This window comes from Anticarsia gemmatalis, chromosome Z (assembly GCF_050436995.1).
Source record: "Anticarsia gemmatalis isolate Benzon Research Colony breed Stoneville strain chromosome Z, ilAntGemm2 primary, whole genome shotgun sequence".
In the NCBI taxonomy this organism is placed as follows: domain Eukaryota; kingdom Metazoa; phylum Arthropoda; class Insecta; order Lepidoptera; family Erebidae; genus Anticarsia; species Anticarsia gemmatalis.
This window is the reverse complement of record NC_134776.1, coordinates 21,914,970-21,939,050: the sequence shown is the minus strand read 5'-3', so window position 1 is coordinate 21,939,050 and position 24,081 is coordinate 21,914,970. Positions and strand designations below refer to the sequence as shown.

The window sequence follows — 24,081 nt, the reverse complement described above, 5'->3', positions numbered from 1 at the left end:
AAAGCTGTAATAAATCAGCCTCATAAATCTATCAGTGTATCACCGCTGAAGTGATGTCGAGAGCGCGAATGATTTACGCCGAGTCTAGCCGAACTTGCACGAGAATAGCCGAAACTACACGAAGCTACCCGAGCATTCGCAGAAACAACTATAATTCAACTTGTATCAAATAATATTTTGTTTGAGGATTCTTTTGCGCACATATTTTTAACATTTTGTTTGGATTATCAAAATTGTGGTCTAGATTTAGGAAGAAGATGTTTCAGTTTCAGAAAACGTCATTTTTCTTCGCTTTCAGATTTCAAAAGACGTAATATATATTTATCAAATAAAATGTGATGTCTTAAGAATTAAGTAAGCCTCTTTTTACAAGTCGTACTTAGCAGTAGTTGTCCATGCCAACTCAAGTTTCAGATAATTGTCCCGCTCAGCGAGGTGTTTAAAACCCATAAGCTTTTACATAAACCTGGCTACAAATATGTGAAATCCGACTAGTCGTTTCAGATACAAGCATGTACAGTCAAAACATAAATCTGTTTTTTCAAAAATCTCTGATTATATAATTGAAAGACACAAAAATCGCCAAACAAAACATTCAACTCCGAATCCCTCACTAAGAAAGGCGAATGTTATCAAGTACAAGTAACAAGTATGTTTTAATTTCCTCCGCGCACGACAACACGACGAGTGCTTCCGTGCCGGCGCCGGCGGCGGACCGGACGGACCCCGGACGGGCTCCGGACGGCCGCCGGACGTGAACAACTTTGACATTCCAGCCAATAGCCCGGGGAAGCTGGTGTTACACCCACCCCGGATAAATACAGAAGGCACTTGGTAGTCTTGTTAATAATATAAATGTAAAAGTTTGTGAGGATGTATGTATGTTTGTTACTCTTCCACAAGAAGCTCCTGGACGGATTTTATGAAATTTTATAGATTATATTAGATTAATGCAAAGAGTTTTTTACCACAAGAAATCTTTTCACGCAGACAAAGTTGCAGGCAGAAGCAAGAAACGGAACGTTAATATTAATGTTGTTTCTCGAACACATACATAAAAATTATGTTTATGCCTAATGTAAGATAAGTTTGTAGCTGTATTTAATGCAATGCTAAAATAATGCTCTATTAACCTCCCATCAGCGAAGCCTAAAAGGTTTAAACCAGTGCACTTCGCGGCTCGAACTCACGAAATGTCTATACATTGATTTACATCAGATTATTACAATATAATAATGAAAGTTTATCAATTTTTTTTATATGTAGCTCAAAGTTTATCAACAGTCAACAAAATTTATAGCTCACTAGCTTTCCACTCGCAGCTTTCCCCGTGTGATATTTCAACTATCACTGGGAATTTTCAAAAATCCTTTCCTAGTACTCTACATTTCCTAAGGAATCTCGGCTGTGGACTTCCATAAATCAGTCAGTTCCATAATCAGCGGAAAAAATATATACATATAATGTATATTGATTAGTGTCCAACTACTGGGCAAGGATTACCTCCTGTACAATCCTAGTCAAACTAAATTAAAAGTACGACAGAATCTTCTAAGTTGGCTGCTTACGTTTAGTATTCATTTAATTCTAGTCGCGTTCTTCAATAAACTGTTGGAGCAATGCATTTGTATCAATATATCGAGTCGAGGTCAATGTACTATAATGCAACTTGACAAATTACAATGCTAAGATATTTGTAGTAAATAAATGCTCTTATTTATCAACTATTGTCCTTTGATCCTATACAAAAAAGGTAGAAATTTCTTTTTACTAAGGTCTTCTCCCTGAATAAAAGTGTGTATTGGCCAGTATAGTCTGGTCAACTTATTAGAAGTCTTAAAATGCAGAATGTAACTGGAGTATAATTGACATCAAGATGCATTTTCAAAAAAAAATAGCCTTAGGAAACATATAACCCTAAGTAAGCTAATAAGCCAGTCAGTTAATTATGTTCTAAATCATAAGTAAGGTCTGCTTCCGTCACCTGCGCATCTCCCATATAAGGGTCTCTATTAAGTTGTCAAACTACAATCACACAAGCGCGGTTTGGTGTATCCGAATCCCTTCAAGAACTGTTTTAACAAACTTCTCAAGCATGTAACGAATGTATGTAAAAATTAAATGTTTGTATGACACATTTTCATTAAAATAATTATCTTAACAAACACGTTGTATTATTCAGTAAGAGGAAATGAGATTCATAGTGTTACTCTTTGATTTACGCTTCAAATGAAACATTATTCATCTCGCTGGACTTTCATTAACGCTTGCAAATCACTACTTTACTCTTTTATTATCGCATTTCACTTGTTTGTGTTGCTCATTTTAAAAACTTCATTTAAAAGACAAATTTTAAAATTAATTGAAGTATTGGTGTTATTCGAGATTTCCATGTTCTTTATAACAATTATATGTTGCTTTAAGTACATGTAAGATTCTTCCCGGATAGATACAGGATTTGCCGGTAAACTATACGGTAATTACTTTCGTAATATGTTGAGAAAAGTATGCTTGGTAACTAGACAACTTATGACATATATTATCTATAATATACAGATAAACCTAACTACTATTTGCAGGTAATAGGTAGGTTTGACCCTATAATATTGAGTTTCTAATAGATAGTAGGGCAGCGCTACGTATTACTACACTCAAACAACAAAGATTGAATGTTTCAACTTGCCACGATCCCTACAAACTTCTGTTCGATTAAAATCTACCGATAATGTCTGTATAACACAAATCTCTGTATGTTACAAGGTTACCAACCACCTTCGCAAACAAATTAATTAATCTCGAAAATAAGTAAATCTAGAATACAGTTAGTTAAAAGTAAGCTCAGCTAGTTAAAACACCGACACATACAAACAAACAAATCGCCACGTCACCCGCAGCGCCCTTCACACTTAGTTGCTAACTAGTTAGCAGTTTGCAGCACAAATTGTTTTGCATTAAAAATCAACACGCGAACTTTCCGTAGGTGCGACATTGAAATTTGTTCCCAAATGTTGTACAAAACTTTTATTAAAATGTCACACGTTTCGTTAGAAGTTGTTTAAAATGCACCGAATAAATACTACTGCATTTTGGCTTTTACCTACTGCCTGAAAGCCTTGTTGTGGGCTAAATACCTACTAGTAGATGTGTTGTTCCACTCGTGTGTGCTATTGCATATGCCTATTTCAGCCTTTTGGCTTTTAGCGACTTTTCATAAATATAAAGCCTACATTTGACGGTTCACCTCTTTACAACAGCGGTTTGTGAGTTGTGAAAATGTAACAGATCTATAGACTTTCATGTTTTAACCTGAACCGACTTTTAAATGAGAAGGTTCTCATTCCAGTTGGTCACGATTCAAAAACAGTTTATGTAGTATTTCAAAATACACAGCATGTATGTTGAAAAGCAATTATTCGATAGTACTTTTTAATCTTGTACAAATGTCCGTAAATTATGTCTGAAGACTTAATGAAAAAAAACAATCTGAAGCCACTTCTTTCAAGTTTTATAAATAGCCAAAGTATTACTATGTTATTCGTGAAAAGCCTTAACTTCCCCTACTTTATCTGTTCATCTAATTACCGCTAAAGCCACATAATTATCCTGTAGCCTTCTATGAAGGTGTATAAGTGTAACGACCTACAGTAATATCTAAAAGTTGAGCACTTAAGATGTTTTCCTTTAATTACCGCGTTAATAAGATTTCTCAGCGCCTTGCCAAATGTACTGCGGTCGCTTTTATCATTACTGTTTAAGGTTTTATGGAGTTAGTCAGCTGTTATAGTCCTTGAGGCAATAAGGATTATAACACATATAAACTCATATATTAATTTACACTGTATCATGGCGAAGCGATAGGTATTTATTGCTGAACAAGCTGACTCGAAAGGCTCCACTTATTATCAGTTGCTTTCTTTCTCCTCCATAAAACACCATTGTCGAGTCAAAAAAAAAAGTTCTGTGTTGAACATCATACTTTCGATTAATTTTTATTCACACACATTCGAATTCTGTTGTAACATTCCTTAATCAGTGGTCCATGCAATGTAAGTACGGCTGAGTCAATATCCCAATTTGAAAATCTATTTTTGTCACATTTTTACAATAACCTAGTTAACAGGTATTCATAAGGCAACCTAGCAATACTCCGTTCCCAAGTGTGTATATAATGTATGTATGCTAAAAGCCCGAAGAATAACATGAACACTGAACACATCTAAGCCCTGCAGGCAGTTCCATGAAAGCGGCTGGAACGATGCAATATTTGATGGGAGCCGGCTCATCGGATAAGCTGAAACCATAACAGACTAGCGAGAAGCAAATAAGCTCAGTTTTGCATCCTTCATAGTTAACTCTATCCTATATAGTTCAAAGAACTAGACTCTGTGTATTCTCTTTAAAACTATTATCATAAGTCAAGTTAGTTTTGAAAAAGATCTGACGATTAATTATAATTTAAAATAATACTACCTATATGTAATGACTGCATTTTAAGTAAAATATCTCTTCATCCAGTAGGAGAGAGTGAATATAGTCACTTTCAATTAAAGAACTTAAACAACCTAAAATACGTCATACTTTTAGTGTAAAGCCCGTTTTCACAACGTCTTAAAATCTGTAAGATAGCTTGTAAACAGTTATTGAAAGTATATTGACAGTATTTTTTCATAAATTACAAAATTTCAACAAAAGTATGAAATCAAAATCAAAGAACTACTTCACAATATTCTTGACTCTATAAAGCGACCGTGAAACCTTCAACCGTGACCGTCACACGCCCTCTCCCCGGAATATCGAATGATGGACAGTCGCCACCTGCCCCGCGTCTGCCGGACAAGCCATTTGTCACTACAGCCTGCCACTGATTTATGTCCAGCGTTATATCCTCCCGGAATATTAAAAAGGTAAGTTTGAAGTGAAATTGCGGGTGGTTTTTTTAAGTGCTAATTTTGATTCATGGCAATGTGAAATTTCATTCATTTATGAGTTTATATGTTACTAGTACTTATAGAATATGTTATTCTGTTTAATATGTTATAAGTATGTAAGTCTATAGCTTAAGAATTAAGCCTATACTTTTATTTTTAATAGTACTGTACACTGTGACGTATGTGACCTTTATAATTATTATTAGGAAATTGCTGCAGCAATCAACATGAAAGCTACTGCATTTCAATTGAAAGCGGAAAAGAGCAAAGAATAAGACGATAGAATTTTAGTTTTATATTAAACAGACATACATAATATCACGCCTTTTTTCAATAGGGGCAGACAGAGACCAAAAATCGCCGCTTGATACGATCCTTACAAACTTCCCTTCCCTCACTCATATCCATACATAATCATTTTTATTTATTTATGTATTTATAAACTTAATTTTAAAAACACGTAAAGTTTTGATACAATTCACAAAGACTTATTCTAAAAAGAATTATGTCTAAAATAATATTTCTTATAAAGTTTTTCTCAAAGGCATTATCATTAAGTGGTACCTGTAGTCTGTTGGCTCGTAATTAAAACAAAGTAGTGCTTTTAAGATTAACACTCTAACAAATACAATTAAAATATGATGATTTGTCTCAGAAATGTATTTCATAGTGAATTTTCTGTATTTTAAAGAAAATGTCGGGAAATTTATATAAGTGCTTTAGACAGCAGCGAGGGTGAGTGCTGAAACTAAACAGATTTATTTATTGCTTTTATTAAGATTTGCTTCTTTTACTGAAATTTATTCTAGAATTTTTAGTTTATTTTAGTTAGTGCTACAGTTTCTGTTTAGAAGAGATATTTTTTGAAATAGGAGATAAGATTATTTAAATTGGAGAGAAAATACGAAATGTTGGTGAAAATCGATATTTAATAACGCAAGTTAGATAGGTTAGAATTTGTTTTTAGGTTGTGTAAAATGCAGCTAACAAAATTTATCGCATTTTGTATGCAAAGTTTTTTCAAACACGGAGCAATTATTGTGTGAAAAATAAAACTAGATTCGCGTATGCATAAAGGAGTACCTACGTTAAAAGTTAGCAACGTTTATCATACGTAAAAATATTTTTAACCTAAATATATTTTCCTGGTCAACAATAAACTATTTCAAACCAATATCTTCCATTTCATCTCCAAACACATCATCAAATATCGTGCACCGTGTCCACTTGCAGCATACACTCAGTGTGTGCACACTACATAGTTGGAAAGCGAGTGTGTCGCCGTGTCGGACACAGACACCATTAGTGATGCACCGTCTATTATGTACCGGGTATTATGTACTGGACGTTCTGCATGTAGTAAATAGCTGCTACATATAGGTTTAAAGGTTTTATCTCGTTTTCTATTGAAAAGTTTAGCTAGATTTTGGAATATTGTAGTCGAATGTTTTTGTTAAACATTGGTTGTTAAGATGTTTTTTAAATTATTGTTTGTAATATTATTATGTTCTGAAATTTCACGTTTTGGATAAATGAGGCGTTAGTTAATCGCCGTGTCTCAGGTTTGATTCCCGGAATAAGGTAATGGTGAACAATCGTTTTCCGATGAAATTAATTAGCATCAATTAGGTACCTACCTTAAAAATCTGTCTGAAAATCCTAAGAGCAAACAAGCGTGGATATATTATATACTTTTCTGTCTATACCACCAGGTATTACAATACCAATATAACGAAAGAACTTTATAATCCTACATTGTGCTAAAATCGTATTCCGTTTGATATTTCACGTAGCATCAATGATTCACATTGACTCTCGAACATTTATAACAAATGGCAATAATTTACGGCAATGCATCAATATTTCCGTACATTATAACATCATTTATTTTACTCAAACGATAGTTGAATCAATATCAAATAGATAAACTTTTCTCCTGACTCCTTTCAAACGCCTTATACATTAGAGCATCATATTCTATCACACCGCACAATTAAATATCGGATTCAATACCATACTAATCAGGATAGATTATATTAATTTCTTGGATAATTAAATCTATGAAACACATTTTATATAAAGTTTTTATTAATATAAAAAAGAGTATATAATAAGAACGACTTACGGAACAATTTGCAAGAGTGTATTTATCAGAACGTCTGTGTTATCAATAATGTTCATTGATGTGGCGTATTTTTTAGTCCAGGGTCAGTCTTCAATCATTCGTGAAATTAACTCCTAGAGTTCATTTAGAATCCAACTAGTTCGAATCGACATGTACTGTAACAAAGTGGCTAGAAAAAGTTTGTTATGAACGAGTGATCTAATACGTATTCACCTTTGCGTGCGCTCGTTCATCATGAAGACAAATGGCCGAGGCTTTGTAAGATATATTCACGGATATAGTCGGATATACAAGTAATAAGACTTCTAATTGATTGTTTATTTACTGCTATAAATAACTAATGACTTTTTAATTATGTATTTGGCGGTCTTATGACAAGATGAATTATTTGAATGAAGCGAAGGAAGTTGTAAGTATCGTTGTATGTGGCGTTCCTTAGTCTGTGCCTGCCCCTATGGGAAGATGCCGTGAATTTAAGAAAGTAATATTAATGTATTTGATCTAATTGATAGGTTATGTAGTTACGGAGGTGTTGCAGATTTTATACCTAGTTGTTATAATATTTGATTGTCTTGTTTAAGTTAACTTATATCCAGTTTTTAAGTTGATGCGCTTTATCAATATAAATTGTATGTCAGAAGTTATAGAAGAGGACAAATAGCATAGATTTTTATTAAGTAATTTTTTATCATGCTTAGAATTTTTGAAATAGCTAAGAATATTAAAAAACCTTTTAGATAACGCATTTCTTCAATGGCAACACTTCTCCACCACCCTACGCCATTCATACATCATACAAAGACCGCCATACAAACATTCACACATCTTGCACGCGAATTGCGACGTGTTCATCGTAAATGTTCACTCTTGCCATAAAAACAACTTGCAGTTGCAGTCCTATAAACCTTTTTAAAATCAAGTCAATTTTTTACGGAGGTAGAAAACATGAGTTAGACTTGTGTGATCCATAGGCAGTTAAATTTATACCTGTAAGTAATAATTTTGTCACATCTACAGACCAGTAGCCTGTCCAGTAAATAATAATAACACATTATATTTATATTATATTTATTTGTATGTAAGTAGACGGAGCGCATCCGCATTTTCATTCTCAGTAACAAAAACTATAATAATTTTTGTATTTTAGTATCAAGTACAACTAGCAATGAATAATTGTTATAAGAACCTATCAAAATAAAATTATTAATTTGAAAGATTGTATGTCAAAACTCAATCACTGAACCCTGTCATTTAGCCAGAGATGGCTGAGACGGAATATAAAACATAGACACATTTTTTTTCAGATAAACTAGCTAGCAGCTTTAAAAGGATAAGAAACCTTGCTCGTAAAGGAAACACGCGTATCTGCTAGTAATATAAAAAGAAATAGTTTTACTGGACAGGCTACGAGTCTTTAGATGTGTTAAGTATATAAGATATGACTTACCTTCGGTGAGTAACGGCTGGACATCGGCGTCGGGCCGGCCAGCGGGGCAGAGCGGCAGCGCCGGGGACTGCGACGCGGCTCCGCCTTCCGCCTCCACCTGGATGACAACAGAATAGATGTTAGTATTACTAGTATATTTTATAGTAACTGAGATTGAACATAGGAACGTTTCGTATAATCCAATGATACCGTGCTGGTAAGATTTCGTCTTGAGAAGTGCTCTTAAAGTTGGAAATCGAGAGCGAATCTTAAAAGAATGCCCGCGCGGGTAAAACATAATAAACGTTGTTTCAAATGAAACGAACAGTACGTAATTATTGAAGATCACGTAAGGTATTAAAATTAACTCTCAAGCATATAGCTAACTGTCGAACAAGTGCCATTTTACCTATTATTTAAATTAACTGCTCAATTATTTAGGAAAATTTAGCGTATTACAATTTTACACTCAAACAAAATATGGATTTATCTCTGTTACTTCTCTCAGTACTCTTTCCTAGTTTCCATTACTTTGCCACATTGTTATTGAATGCATAGTTTCAGTTGTAAACAAAACAGTCAGTGAACCGTGTGCAGTACAGTCGCGTCGCGTGGCGTGAGAGCTCGGCGCTAACGAAGTGTCGCGACTCATTGTGAAGAGTTCGCACCTGACCGAGCCACTGTGACCGTGGGGTGTACTGTGACGTCACTCAAGTAAATATGCATGCTTTATGTCATTCAGCAACACCTTACAGTGTTTAGCTAAATATGTTTTAGTTTATGACGTAGTAGTCAAAATTTTAAGCGTTTCTATTTTGTTAAGTGAGTTTTAAAATGGAGGAGGTTTTGATTGCATCGCGTTTGTCTTTGTATAAATTTTGCTATTACTACTTAATATGGTGTTAGGTTCGATTCCTGATTCAGAGAAAGTTTATTTTGGGGTCTTTAATTTTTGTCGGAATATTTTTTGATAGTAATTCGGAGTTTCTTAACGTGCCTGGTATATGGCAATAAAACCGCCCCTCATTACTTGGGACTAACATTTCAAATTACGAAACGTGAGTGTATTTCATACACCTCAACCTACTTCTTCGAGTTCCACAGACGAGATATTATAGATTATTAACAAAATAATTTAATTCAGTTCTAAAATCTCTTTCAAATCAAATAAACTAAATAATTCTAAACACATTGTCTATACAACAAGTAATTTAAACAAACAGGCTACAAGATGAGCCGGCTGGTTCTCATTTGTCTGTTGATTCGGCGCCGTCCGACACAATTTAACTTTGAGCCGCGCAGGGCTTAGCCGTGACAAATGGACTGACAAAACATCTACTGTTTGTGTATGTATTGTGTCTTGCGACTTTACTTGAAGGCTTTACTTACTACCTTCTCGTGATTTCGTTTGCGTGTTTTTTTTTTCAGGGTATAAAGTAACTTGCGTGTTACGCCAGGCCAGAAATTATCTATTTCAAATCGCAATATTCACTTCGCACGGTAAGTCTAATCAGCTACTCTATTAAAAAATACTAAATGCTTTTTCGTAAATAGAAAACTAGCTTTGCGATCGCGGCTTTGCCCGCACGGAATTTCGCCTCTTTGGGAAGAAATATCCACAAATCCACTAATGCCTCTACACTTCCTAAGGAATCTCAGTCACTTAGGAACGGAAGAGATTTGTACATATTGATAAGACTTGGCATAAAAGGCGTTACAAGCTTTGTATTTTTATTGAGCTCGCTTGAACAGCCGGTGTTATTTCTGAACGTAATCTTTTCAATGTTTTACGTTATAAAAGAATACCAGTATAAAGACTTCTAATTAAACATAATACTTAAGCTAACCTGCAGTTGACAGTCCCATCAGTTTAACCCTTCAATCATCGCATTCACGGCACAATACAACAATGATATCGTAATCAACCACTAACAGGTTAACCAGTGCGATTAGAACCGGGGGAGCAATTTGCTATTGCAGTTACAATCGCTATTCACGTTAGCCATGAAAACTTCTCAATAATAAACCTATTTTCAATAAATTTTACTATTACTCTATAAAAATACATCTAGTTACCTATTTTTAACAATAGTACTATTATCATATGAAATTAAACCAAATAATTTATTGCTTGCCATGTTTTATATACAAGAGTTCTTATCAGGGTGTGACCAATATGTAGCTGTTCATTATAATTATACCTAGATAACTAAACAAAAATTGTGTATCTGCTGACTACACAACTACTTTTATCGCCAAACCTAAATCAAACGCAATTTACATGCAATTTGAAATTAGACCCCGGCTTACAGTTTCAAATGTTTCGTAATAGGAGTATTAACTAAATCAGTGTCACTGCATGACGTCATTGTACGAATAATTGCGAAATTAATAAACTTGATAATTAGCGCGTTGTTTGATCATTATCGTGTTTGGTTGCTGCACTCCGAAGTTAATTAGTTTTAGTTCAAATTAATACGAACTTAATGATTGACGACCAAAATTTGTTTTGTATGTTTGTATAAATGTTGATTATTGACTGATATTGATTTAAAATATGCAGCAAATGAAGCTTATGCAAATTTTGATAAAGTTAATTAGTTACATTTTCGAGTAAATGCGAAAGTCGGACTATTTATAACGTTTTCATGGATGAAAAACCGATTTTGATAATATTTTGCGCGGTGATAGAAAAAATCCGTAATCTAAAGACGTCGAAATAGGCTTTGTTATTAAAAAATACAGCCACCGCAAGTGATGCCGCGTACATTTTTGATATTTTGCTTTGAATTTCAGATTTGTTAGGACTTATAAGCAGTAAAACACTTCTTAAAAAGAAATATTAAATACTTGCTTTAAACAAAATACGTATCTCAAAAAATCACATTTGTTTATACTAGTTACATAAAACGTTAGTAGTAACTCAATTTCGTGTATTTTTCAGAATCATTGATAGCGTGAAACCGTTCCTGAAAATCGTAGGGTTTGTAAAACTTCCCCCGAGAGCCTGCGGACCTCGTCTCGGATTGAGAAGGGGTAAATAAGGAGGTATCCCCTCGGGGACACGGTTCTTTCCGACATTTGATGTTGTGGTAAAAAAAGTATTTAAAGTTACTTTAAAAACCGTCTATTAATGTAATAAATGTTGTGTTTCGACATGTTCAATGTTGGGCAAGTATATGTTATCTATTTCATTCACCTATGCCTATTCTTCCTAGAACAGCCCTGGCGTTATAATAGAAAAAAAAACAGAAATAAAACTATAATATATGTAATACGTGAATAAATAACCAGAAAGGTTAACGATATAAGACAAGGTGAGATTGTAAATATAAATGGGTGACCGCTTGAAATCGAATAGTTTATTAGTCGATAGTACAAACTTACATCTTTGAAATTAAGTTGATCACTATTTACTAAAATATTACTCATCATTTTCACGCAATAATATTTTTTATAAAGCCAAGACCAAAATTGGAAAATCAAAACATCTTACGAAATAATAAAATCTATCTCTTTTTGAGGTTAACATTAAAAAATCTTACTAAGAGATTAATAACTTAGACTACATTTATCTTGAAAACCTTCATATTTTGGTACAAGAAAAATCCTTATATTTGAAGAAAATAAATAAGTTAAGTGGATATTATAGTAATTATCCTCTTATATAATTGACTGCCTCTGTGGCTCGGTAGGTAGTGTATCCTACTGCTGATCATGATGTCTAGCGTCCGATTCTCGGGTCAGGCAAAGTGGTATTTGTCTGTTCTAATTTATATAAGAATATTTTTCCATAGCAGTCCAGAGTTTGGTAACGTAGGGCACGTTATATGTATACGTTATATGGCAATAGACTCGCCCCCCTATTACATGAGACTAACATTGTTGAAGAGCGAACCTACCGAGTGATAAGATGGAATTTAGGTAGTTTCTTTTTTATATGTTGCTTTCACTCTATCTAGCAGATAAATATTATCTGACACTAAGACTTATCCAAAACTTGTACACCTAGAATACAATATAAAAATTAATCAATAAGTTTCAAAATTCGTAGTCTTCTTAGCCTTACAAATACAACCGCAATAATTTTACGCTGTAAAAAATCTGTCCAGTATTTTATAAAAGCGTTGTAATATTTTTGAAGTGTACAAGATAAATGAGTCAACGTTTCATCTCGCCGTACTTGGGCGAGTTGGGACACATTCATAAAATGTCGCCCGGTGTTATTAATACACATGGAAAGGTCTTTTATATGTTTTTAAAGGGTTAATAAAACATGCTGCTTGGTTAGTAGGGTTAATGAAGTTATGTTACAGAAAATAGGGGTAGGTAGAGACCAAAGAATGGTACTGTCTACCCCTATGGGATAAGGCGGGATATTATGTATGTATGTTTATATTATAGACAATTTCATCGCTTCCGAATAAATATTGGTAATAAATATTCGTCAATATTGCAAAATTGTACCTTTATTACTTAATATCTTATAGTTTGTTTAGTGCAGCCAGAAGCTGGGCATGTGTTTGTGACCATAGCTACGTGTTTGAGACCGTTAGATGGATAGGCAACATTTTTTCAGGCCAAAATGTTATACATCAATAGGTTTCTTTATAAAAATAAATATAAACTTTTCAGTTCACAAAGTTTTTTAAAGGTCTCGTTATTAACTGCAACCATGATTTATAAGTAATTATGTCTCCATCTTAGTTCCAAAGGCTAGTACAAAGTCTTGAATATCATCAAAATCCAAAGGGAAACTTGAGGGTAACATTTAAAAAAATCTCCCTCAAAATGATTTTCGAAAAATTGCTTCGTCAACTCGTTCAATAGTGCTACGTTAGAATTGAATGTTATTTACAAGCATGCTTAGAAATTCTATAAAGTACTCACTTGCTTACCTTGGTCGTCAGATGGAACCATCGTGCGCGATAGCTCTGAGTAACCAGCAGCAACCACTCACGCACATGGCATTGTAGGCGAGGTTGACCGCGAGAACCACGCACGTCGCGTACCACACGTACTTAGCCACAGTGTCCACAAATAACATCACAACGGACAAAAAAACACCACCAAAAATACCCTATTTTATACCCAAATGTCTTAAAAACTGAAATCACCAAAGTTCACCTAATTATTGTACATATTTACCAATAAAAAGTTCACAAGTCACTTACTTAAATAGTTTTAAACTTTATCTACAAATATTTACAGTGCCGCAGTTATGTACAAAGCTTTGCATTGCGATAGCTTATGAAAATCTTGAAAAATCTGAAGACTTTTTGTTTAAATTTAGTTTAGAAGAATTATGATATCCGCGAGGCATTCTTGTTCACTTTGCCAAACGGATAAGTGGTGAACTGCAATTCATTTTAAATAATACTCTAACTGGTTTAAAAGCAATGATTTTTTGGCAAAAATTAAGAAGAATTGAACTTATTAAACTGAAAACTATAAGTTAAAAAGCACTGAAATAAAACTGTAACCTTGATTTTCACTGAATGTACAAAAATTAGTATTTTTATTGGTGTAGTGTCAGAGTGACATTGTTGGTGGAGCGGAGACGCGCGAGTGATTGAACAAGGAGTTCGGAACACCACGCTGCGTTTGTGGAATCCTGACGCGATGAATTTCAATCTGCATCATATTACCGCTTATGTTGTGATTGATTCGTTATATAGATAGGTTGATGTTTTGTCCGTCTGTATGTGCCTAATGCGTACGAAATAAATATCCTTGATAATTTTTTCCCTGCATTGTTATACGTTTATTTGAATTTATATATGTACTTTTATACCGTATGCTGTTGCGAATACCTAATTTCTATTCTGTACATTTAAAAGTACGAGCCCTACATCTGTCTTGTTTCAAATATTACCAACAAAACAAATACTATTGTAACATTTTACGTAATAATTTGTAAGAAATCTTTGATAAATATCCTTAGAATAGAGAATATCAGCATTTCTTTAGTATATTATACATCGTACATGCATAATATCACGCCTTTTATATCTGAAAGTGTAAGCAAAAGTGCAACCAAATTTTGGACTACCCGCTATTAAAAATAACCTAATATACATCATAAAAACCAATAGTATTTTGACTGAACTGGGAATCGAACGCAGGACTTCGTAGTCAGAATTCGGACTGTCGAAACTACCGTCGGCGCCACAAAGCCAGTACAGCTCTTCGTATATTATAACGCAACATTTACAATGAACGGTAGCGATAGTCACGGCAAAAGCCTAGTGTTAACAAATTAGGGAGTGTCTTTAACACAAATCAGTAGTATCGTGTTTCATACATGTACGTGTATGTAAGTATGGAGTAATGCTGCGTAAGGCGAGGTGGCCGACATCGACACGTGGCGTGCCTCGATACCTGCCTAAAATATACCTATTGTTATATTGATGGATATTTTGTTATAAAAAAGGCTCTTACCGTTTGCTTGATTTATTATAGATTTTATATCTTTATATATAAAATTCTTCTGTAAGTGTGTATGTCACTGAACTTCTCTTAAACGACTGGACCGATTTTGATGAAATTTTTTGAGTGTGTTATAGGAGATCTGAGAATGGTTTAGATACACAAAAAAATATATATATAAAATTCTTGCGTCACAGTTTTCGTTGCCATACTCCTCCGAAACGGGTTGACCGATTCTCATGAAATTTTGTGAGCATATTGAGTAGGTCTGAGAATTGGCCTACATCTGTTTTTCAAACCCCTAGGTGACAATATATTTTTTTAATTTACATGGCAAAACAACGTTTGCTGGGTCAGCTAGTAAAAATATAAAATTACGCTTTGTTTCTATAGGGGTAGGCAAAGATCTAAGAACGCCTCTTGATATGATCCCTACAAATTTAAAGATATTTTGACTGTATAAATTATGTACAGGCAAAATAGCTCAATGGTAGCCCAGAGTTTGCTACGGGGCTACGAAAAACTAACTGTTTTAATTAATAAACGTGAGTGTATTTCGTACCTACACATTTGGCTACAACTTAGGATATAAATGTAATAATATTATAAGTATTTCGTTGGTGTATTTTGTTCTCTCTCTCTCTCTCTATAGTCACAACCAATCAATCATCATTGAAGACTTAATGTAAGCCGTTACTGTCCCGGAACGCTATAGAAATGTTTTCAGAATCAAATCGTCATAAACCCTGCCCTCATTAGTAAACGTATAAACGTATTACGCACAAACACAATAATTATAACATGTATGGCCGGGAGCCGCTAACGAACGACCAGCGAAACACAATACCCACAATACAACGGCTTGATAATGAACACTTCTATGTGAAAGGACATTGAAACGTTCGCTTATTTCATAGATGTAGAACAATGAGACTTGATGAATGCTCAGAGATTTGGGGCCGAAAACTTAGATTTTCTGGCAGATTTTCCGGAGAGTATGAGTAAGGGCCGCCGGTTTCCATGGTTTGGAAGGTACTTAAAATAGTCGAGCCGCTCCTGACTTCTTATTCACGCTTAGCCACTACGTAAAGCCTCTTGTGTCCAATTTCAATAAGCCTGCTCGCGACCAGCATATTATTACGACAGCCATTTAAAATGAAAAAAAAATCACAGTATCAGAAAAGCCTGAAATGACATGCGCTTGAAATGTAGAATTATGGAAAAGAAAATGCTGATACTTTTCGACTTTGGTGTGTAGACTCGCTTATATTATTATGTATTAAGTAGTAGCTTGATTGTCTACCACTATCGACTTCCGACAGACGGCTAGCTATTGAGAAATTTTGCACGAAAATCTGATCACCGCCTCTAGCGGGCTCCGTAGGAACTATTTTGGCAGTACATTTTAAATGTCAAACTCTCGATACTCGGCAGTACCGACGGTAGAAAATTGCGCCACATAGTGTGTTCCCACAGGCCATCTGTCATAAAGTGTATGAAACAATTTTCACCTTTGCTTTTACATCCCACGCGCAATATCAGCAAATATGAACGAGTAATGGACATTGGAAGCGCTCAAAATAGCCCCTAATACGAATTATTATAATAATACGAGCATGAAAGGTTAAGTACTGTTTATGTATTAAATTCGGAATATTGCGTAGTGTTGCATACGATAACGTGTTTGAATTTAATTTGAGCGTTCCATTAAATTGTTATGATCAACTATTGAAATAATAGAGATTGTACTGCTAATTTATGTGGCTAAGATCAGACTGAACTACGGGAAGATGTATTATGATGATGATGATTTAGAAATAGTTTTATAAACCCATAGCTTCCTCCCGCGACTACTACCGCGTGTAAAGATTTTCCGTGGCAAAAAGTATTTCTTTTTTTTGACAACTGCGTAAAAGTGAACAAAGGATCTTTCTTTCCACATTTTTATAACAGTTAAACCTAACTGCTTTTGGAAAAATGGGTAATATTACTTAGTACGATGTAACGCGTATTTTTTAATCCAAATTCAATTATACAGCCGTGACACCCAAAAGCTAACATTTGCCCATACTTTAGGTAAACTAAAATATCACAATATCTTTTATAATTCGCTTCTCTACAGTTCTTAGTCCATTTTCATCTTAATTATCCTCTAGAGCACATTGAAGCTAACTCAGTGAGTGAACACAAATACGTGGTTCAAATGTCTCGACCTTGCAACCGAATAGCTCGCCGTAATTGCTGGCATTTTCTTTACAAAAACCGTTTCCTTCACCGTACGAGTGTATAGCGAGGAACACGGTATCGTTTAAAGGTGAATCCCGATTATCCGCACTTTAAAAGAATATCAAGATGGTCTTATGGATGGTTCAATTAGTTTCGTTCAACGATATATTACATCAGATAATAAAAACTTACCTTACCTAAAACAAACTTGTGAAACACTTTTTAATTTAGATTTTTTTATTACACTTCAGTATATATTTTTTCTTTTGAGCTTAACACCTAGTTTAGAACCAAAAATACGACGATTTTTAACGTCGAACATAAAAAAATGCCTTACAGTTACTCTTGCAACGATTCATATGCCTTTGCTACGTTGTTCTGGAGAAAACTTTTGTCCAGTACCTCGATTCTCTACCACTATCGACTACCGACAACCGGCTAGCTATCAAAATTTTGACATTTAGAATGTACTGCCAAAACATTTCCTACTATGCCCGTCAGAGGCGCTGATCAGATTTTCATACAAAATTTCTCGATGACAGGTCGGTTGTCGGGAGTCGATAGTAGTAGAGAATTGAGCTACAGTAACGAGTCAAAAAAACGTCTGTCCTGTGTTCGACGATACATTACACCTAAACGTTCGAATATGTACCAACCCAAAGACATTTTCCCTGCCTCAGAATAAACCGTATTCATATGAATAGGATCAACGCGAAGAATACCAGTACACGAGCATGGAGTACTCCAGCTGTTTGGAATATAATCGCTGTACTTTATTTACCGACACATCGTGACGTGTTTAGAATAACAAAGTGTTTTGTATATATTAATATATGGAAGGTTATTCTTGAAATATTACAAAAACAAAAATTGTTTTATTGCGATTTTAAGGCTCAATAATTGAGGTGATCTACAATCTTTAACTATGTTAAATTGGAGCCGTTGGTTCGATTCTCAACCTTAAAATTATTTGGGACTGGTCCTACTTTTAGTCTGTTTTTGTATATTAAAAAAGTTGACATGATTATAATTTTGCAAGACAAGAAATGACTGCAGTTTTTCAATATCATAATTATATACATATTGATGATTATATTTCACTGTTTATTTCATTTGCCTGAGTATATGTCAAGCAACTGTGTATGGCGTTCATATTTGAAAAAAAAAATCCGCAATAAGTTAAACCTCCTGAATGTTAAAATTTCACAATCAATTCGCGAAAACTCCTGAATACGATACATTAGTAAATAGTCATGTATATATTAGAATACGTCGAAGTCATCTCAAATATCACGGTCCAAAGTAATTATAAACAGTGTCACGTGGCTTCCAAATAACTGTATCGACAGAAATACGATAACTATATTGATTATTATTCTATTCAGACATATTTGCTGACTATTGACATTTAATACTAGATCTTAGAACTAGCTTCAACCCGCGACATTGCTTAAAAGTTACCTTTGATTTGATTTGTTAAAAAAACAATCCACAGTATGCCAATAAAATGTGTCAATTTTACTTGCCAAGTTTAATAAACGTTTTCCTTTTAAATTGGTTTTTCCTATGGTTAGTAGTCAACCTATTGTCAAAGTGGTTCTAGTCGCTCGAAATATCTTTTACATAGCTTGGCGACTGTAAACTACATAAATATCGTTAGACAACTAACACGGTCATCTGATTCCAAATTCAGTAGAGAGTTTAACCAGATAACTGATAAACATTCTTATATACTTCTAAACCTCTCTCAAACATAGAAAATAAACAACAACCGGTATCGGCTTCGCACCGACCCTAGAATAAAGTATCAATAAACGAGTAACACTATATAACTTAAACTCGAACATTCAACTCAATCAGCAGCGGTGACCGCACGCACACATGACACTAGGTCACTAGCAGTTAATGTCTGTGGTGACACACACACACACACACACACACAAACACACGCACGCACACACACACACAAACACACGCACACACACAAGCGACAGATGGCCGCAGCCAGAGCTCGCCACATATTAGTAGTTCTCTTTGACAGCTAACTACACTAGCTCGCTGTACTAATCTTATTAATGCGATTTACTTGAATGATAGTGCAAATGACATTCACTCTATTTAGACTTTATTATTTCGATTAGTGGACATGCTAGAAGTTAAATTTCTATTTAAGGCTTTAAAAACTATCAGTGTGATTTGAAATTGTTTATTATCAAACGTTTTAGTAGTAAAGACAGCAGGTCGGTGCAGTAGTTAAGACGTCTACCGTAAGATTGTTTTCGCACTCAGTCTTAGGTTTAGCTTATTTTATACTTTATCATAGAAGTTAATGTGTACGTAAAGTCTCACAGGTTTCAACTGCCACTTTTAAATCTTCACAATAAACTCGTTATATGGCCGCCAGATATTTTCTATTGATCCACTAAGAGTAGTCTCGTCAGACATACTCAAAACTATTATTTTAGATTCTTGTGTCTACAAAATAAAGTCGCAATTCCTCTAATTCACATCCCCAGTCAAAACAAATACCCTTTGATAACAGTAAAAAGCTGATAGGTATTAAAAACTAATAAAAGTCGGACGAAGTGTTCAATCATGGAAGTTTCCTTCCTCGTTGAACTTGCTCTCAGCTTCTGAGTGTAGTTATCTAGCGAGTTTTAATACCGCACTCTATCGTGAGATGCGTTAGATATTCCGATTGGAGTCATAACTAGTTGATAGGAAGGTCCAGATAGTTTAAATGAGTTAGTTTCGAACTTATTTGATGGCGAAGTGTGGGAAAGTCCGATAAAAAGCAGCCACATTTATATTTTATGGTAAACTCGGTAAAAATAGAAGTTTAATTAGTTTAGTTATTTTGAATAACAAGCATTAATATAACAAACTAGCTGACCCGCGCAACTTCGCTTGCAACATAACAGAGAATGCGTCAAAATTTTTACCGTATTTGTAACATTTTTTACTCGTACTCTGCTCCTATTGGTCGTAGCGTGATGATATATAGCCTATAGCCTTCCTCGATAAATGGGCTATATAACACTGAAAGAATTTTTCAAATCGGACCAGTAGTTCTTGAGATTAGCGCGTTCAAACAAACAAACAAACAAACTCTTCAGCTTTATAATATTAGTATAGATCAGGTCTTTTCCAATAGCAACCACGTTTTAAAGACCAAAGAATGCAGACTTGCTACGATCCCTATTTAACATCTTTTGCTTCAATCATTATAAGACCACCGTATTTACTATGATTAAATTACGTTTGTCACTTACGATATAGTGAACTCAATAGCCATACAATAAGACAGTGACAATAAAAAAAAAAAACTAATAACCTACAGTGAGTTTTTTTACAGGTAAAAAGTAAGTATCAAATATTCACTCCAGTTATTTCAATACTGAACAAGCTTTTTTAAACAAGCTGACGGGGCTCCAGCCAATCACAGCGCTGTATTTGTCGTCTCGGACTTGGCACCTCTCCCTGACTGTAAGGAGGTGTTATAAAAACTAGTTTTATCCGGTATTAAGCAGTTTTTCACTAAGATCTTTGGACGATGAGCTTTTTACCAGTAATACGTAAAATGGTGCCTTTTTTTCTTGAAGGTAGACAGAGAATAAAGAAGATCTCTTCTTATATTGCTTCATTTACAATAATATATCTTGTTAATAATTCTATATAGGGTCTTCTATAGCATAGCAAAATGATTGCTGTTTTTTTCTTTAATGAATTGCCTTTATTTTTTTTAAATTTAATTACGTACGTAACGATTCCACGATATCTTCATTTTCATCCTTTATAAACGCGAAGGCTATATACAAATCAATACCAAACACCAAAACACCTTCAAATCCTGAAACAATAGCTACCTGGCTTCACCTTTCAGTAAGTCGCACACAGAAGCGAACCTGCTACCCTGACATCAAAAGCCTCAATTAGCATACCGAAGACACAAACAGCTCATGAAATATTCAACGTGCCAAAAAGTTATTAAGTGACAACTCTGAGCCTTCTCAAATCTACGGCTACTAGGGCAGTAGTAACGTAAAAAACTATGTATTGAAAAGTAGCTTTTGCCGCGACTTCGATCATGGACTATAGTCGTTTGGCTATTTATCTTTATAGTTCACGTTTACGTGGGATTTTCGGGAAACAAACTATTCTATGTTTTTTGTCGGGTTTCAAACTATTTTGGTACAAAATTTCATCTAAATCGGTTTAGTATTTTAAGTGAGAAAGCGTAGCAGACAGATAGACAGACATAGCTACTTTCAAATGTATAATACAGTATGGATGAACGGACCTAATTCTATTTTACATTTTAAGAAAATTCTTATCTACAGAATTTTGTACCGAGTAGTAGGTAATAGAAATCCGAAGTGGGCAATTCGGGAACTAGCACTAAAACGAGCGCACAGAAAATTTACTTTTAGAGTAAACGAATTTAAGTGTAGCTAAACGCATTACGCGGTTTAACGTGGTCACTATCTACTATTGCGTTGAATGGTATAAATTCTATTTTCTCGTCAAAAAGAAAACGTAAATATATTGAAAGAAAAGATCAATTAAAATATGTACGTAACACGTTCCGTAGTAGTCCGTGGCGTGTCGGGAGGTCGTTGGTTCGATTCCCACACGGGCCAATTTGTGCAATCCATAAATAGTTGTTTTACGTCTGGTTGTACTTTGTGTCTGTTGTTTAAATGTTTGTTTAAGTACCCGCGACACAATAAACATTCTAAGTGAGGGAGTTGTCTTTAAAAAAAATCAAAATAATAATTATGTATTTTTAAAGCGTTTATAATTTTTAATAAAACGGGTATGTTAAGATAGCAAAGTGTAGTGTTAATATTCTACAGTAAACTTATCAACGTTCTTATCAAATTAAATGGAAGTTATTCAGACTCTGGCAAGGGGCTGAAAGTCGGAATAGATTTAAATATCGCTCGTGAAACTAAATGGACTAAGATAAAGTTGAAGAAATCTTAGCATTTTGTTCTCACGAAATTTTGCTTCGATTCAAATCTATAATGGCTGTTACGAAGTCAGCACGTACTTTTTTACTTTAGAACCTTTTTAACTGTCTTCAAAGAGTAGAGGAGGATTCACTTCAATTGTATTTTATTTTTGTGATTGAATATAGTGATGCTGCCCTCGTGGAAGCCTAACGAGAAGTTTCTAAGATGTCATGAAGTGAACCATTGAATCCCTGTATTATATTTGAAAATAATCACATCTAAGCTATAACTAGGCACTACATTAAAGGTGTCTGCTGCGAATTTGACAGTAACTTGACCAATTTAAAATTACATAGATTATTTAAATGTAAATTCGGACTAAATTTGTATAAGGATCATCAAAACAATATAGGCTAACCCGTTGCTATAACAACTTACAAGAAAATACCTCACAGCTACGAAACAATAAGTCTTCGACCCGGTAGAAGATAACTCATGAAACATTCATGGCACCAAACTTACAGCTCCATAACTTTGTGAACCCGAGGCGTTATAATTTCAACTCTTCCCAAACAAAAATGTACTATTTCTTTTAGTTTTAGAGACCTTACATACAATACGTGCTGAGAACGCGCGTTAAACGCGTAACAAACGCAGAGCTGTTGTTGCGTAGTAGCGTTTGCATTAAATGTAAATAATTATCACTTTTTGTAATGGTCACGAAGAGTACCATTATGAAATCTTGCATGTCTATACATTTCTTGAGGGTATGGAAAGTACCAAATCTTGGCCTGATCTTGGTGGACTCAAGGTCTAAGCCTAAGTTCGTGAGGAGACCTTTGCCGAGCAGTGGGACAGACAAGGGTTAAAAAGCTTTGCCCGATGCTCACATAGCGTTTTTATTGCAGTAGTAAAGGAATCTACATTTATATGTATTGTAGTTTGTATGAATATGAGCATATAAAGTACGTTCTACTTGCATAATAGACGACAGTAACGTGCGAAAGGGTGTCCCTTATAAAAAACGTGCGTTAAACCTGTGTAGAAGGGCTCTTAGTTCCAACTTACTTTTCGCTATCCTAATAGATCCTGGTTTTTCTGTTAGCACAAATTAATAGGTTTTAGTCTTAAGAGTGTTCTCAGAAGTAATTATCTAAAAATACCTTGGAGAAGAAAGTCGAAAATATATAGACTTTCTTAGTCAGCGTGGTAAGTCGTTAGCTTTTTGTGTGAACGTCTAAACCAATGTGCTATTTAGTTTTTAGTTAGCCTGTTAGGATCGGAGTTGGATGTTATGTTACTCGAAAATTAATTGTGAATGTATAGGTTTTTCTTGACATATTCTTTAGTTATTGACCTTCTTAATTATTATGCAGTAGCTTTAGATAATCCTTTGTATTTAGCATAGTATAGTGTTATGGAGGTAGGCGTGTTTAACAAGATGTACCTACCTATGAGGATGGCGGAAAAGAAAAACGAAAAACGTGATTTTTATACTAGCTTATGACTGTAGTTGCTTCTGCATAAGTTATTTACTAAAACAAGGGAGTCTTTCCTTTGATAATTTATCGATCCGCCAAATTTTATCTAACCGATCAAGCTGTTTTGAAGTAAAATAAGGACTATTTTTCACATAATTTTTTAATTAGTACAGATTTATGTCTGTCTATTCTGGAATGTTCATCTCGCGTGTATGTTTATCAAACTACAGGGTGTGGTTATAAAGGGTTAAGTTATTCGTAATGTAAAAACCTTGTACATTCGTTTGTTTTACATGAGTTTCGTGTCTGTTTTAAATGTGATTTACTGTTGTTTCAAGTCATTACATTCCTAGAAATATGCCTGTACAATGTCCACAATGTCAGGCCTCCTTATTTGCCACATTACTTGTGGGATATCTAAACGTCTTCATACTCAATCAACACACAATTCGACCGAACAATAAACCAATATGGCACAATTTTAACTGACATAATAGTATAGACATGAACT

The 24,081-nt window shown here is 34.4% G+C and overlaps 1 protein-coding gene across 5 annotated transcripts in view; it reads right to left on the bottom strand.

Annotated features, from left to right (window-relative positions):
• LOC142986077 (adenylate cyclase type 6) overlaps positions 1-24,081 on the bottom strand; it is a 303,314-nt gene that overhangs the window by 124,647 nt on the left and 154,586 nt on the right. For 3 of the 5 annotated variants that reach the window (XM_076134270.1, XM_076134271.1, XM_076134272.1), the window contains one exon: positions 8,501-8,597. In XM_076134270.1, the coding sequence (XP_075990385.1) occupies positions 8,501-8,597 (97 nt within the window). Of the gene's footprint in view, positions 1-8,500; positions 8,598-13,369; positions 14,046-24,081 lie in introns of those variants that run through there. The other 2 variants (XM_076134274.1, XM_076134273.1) reach the window with 2 other exon arrangements.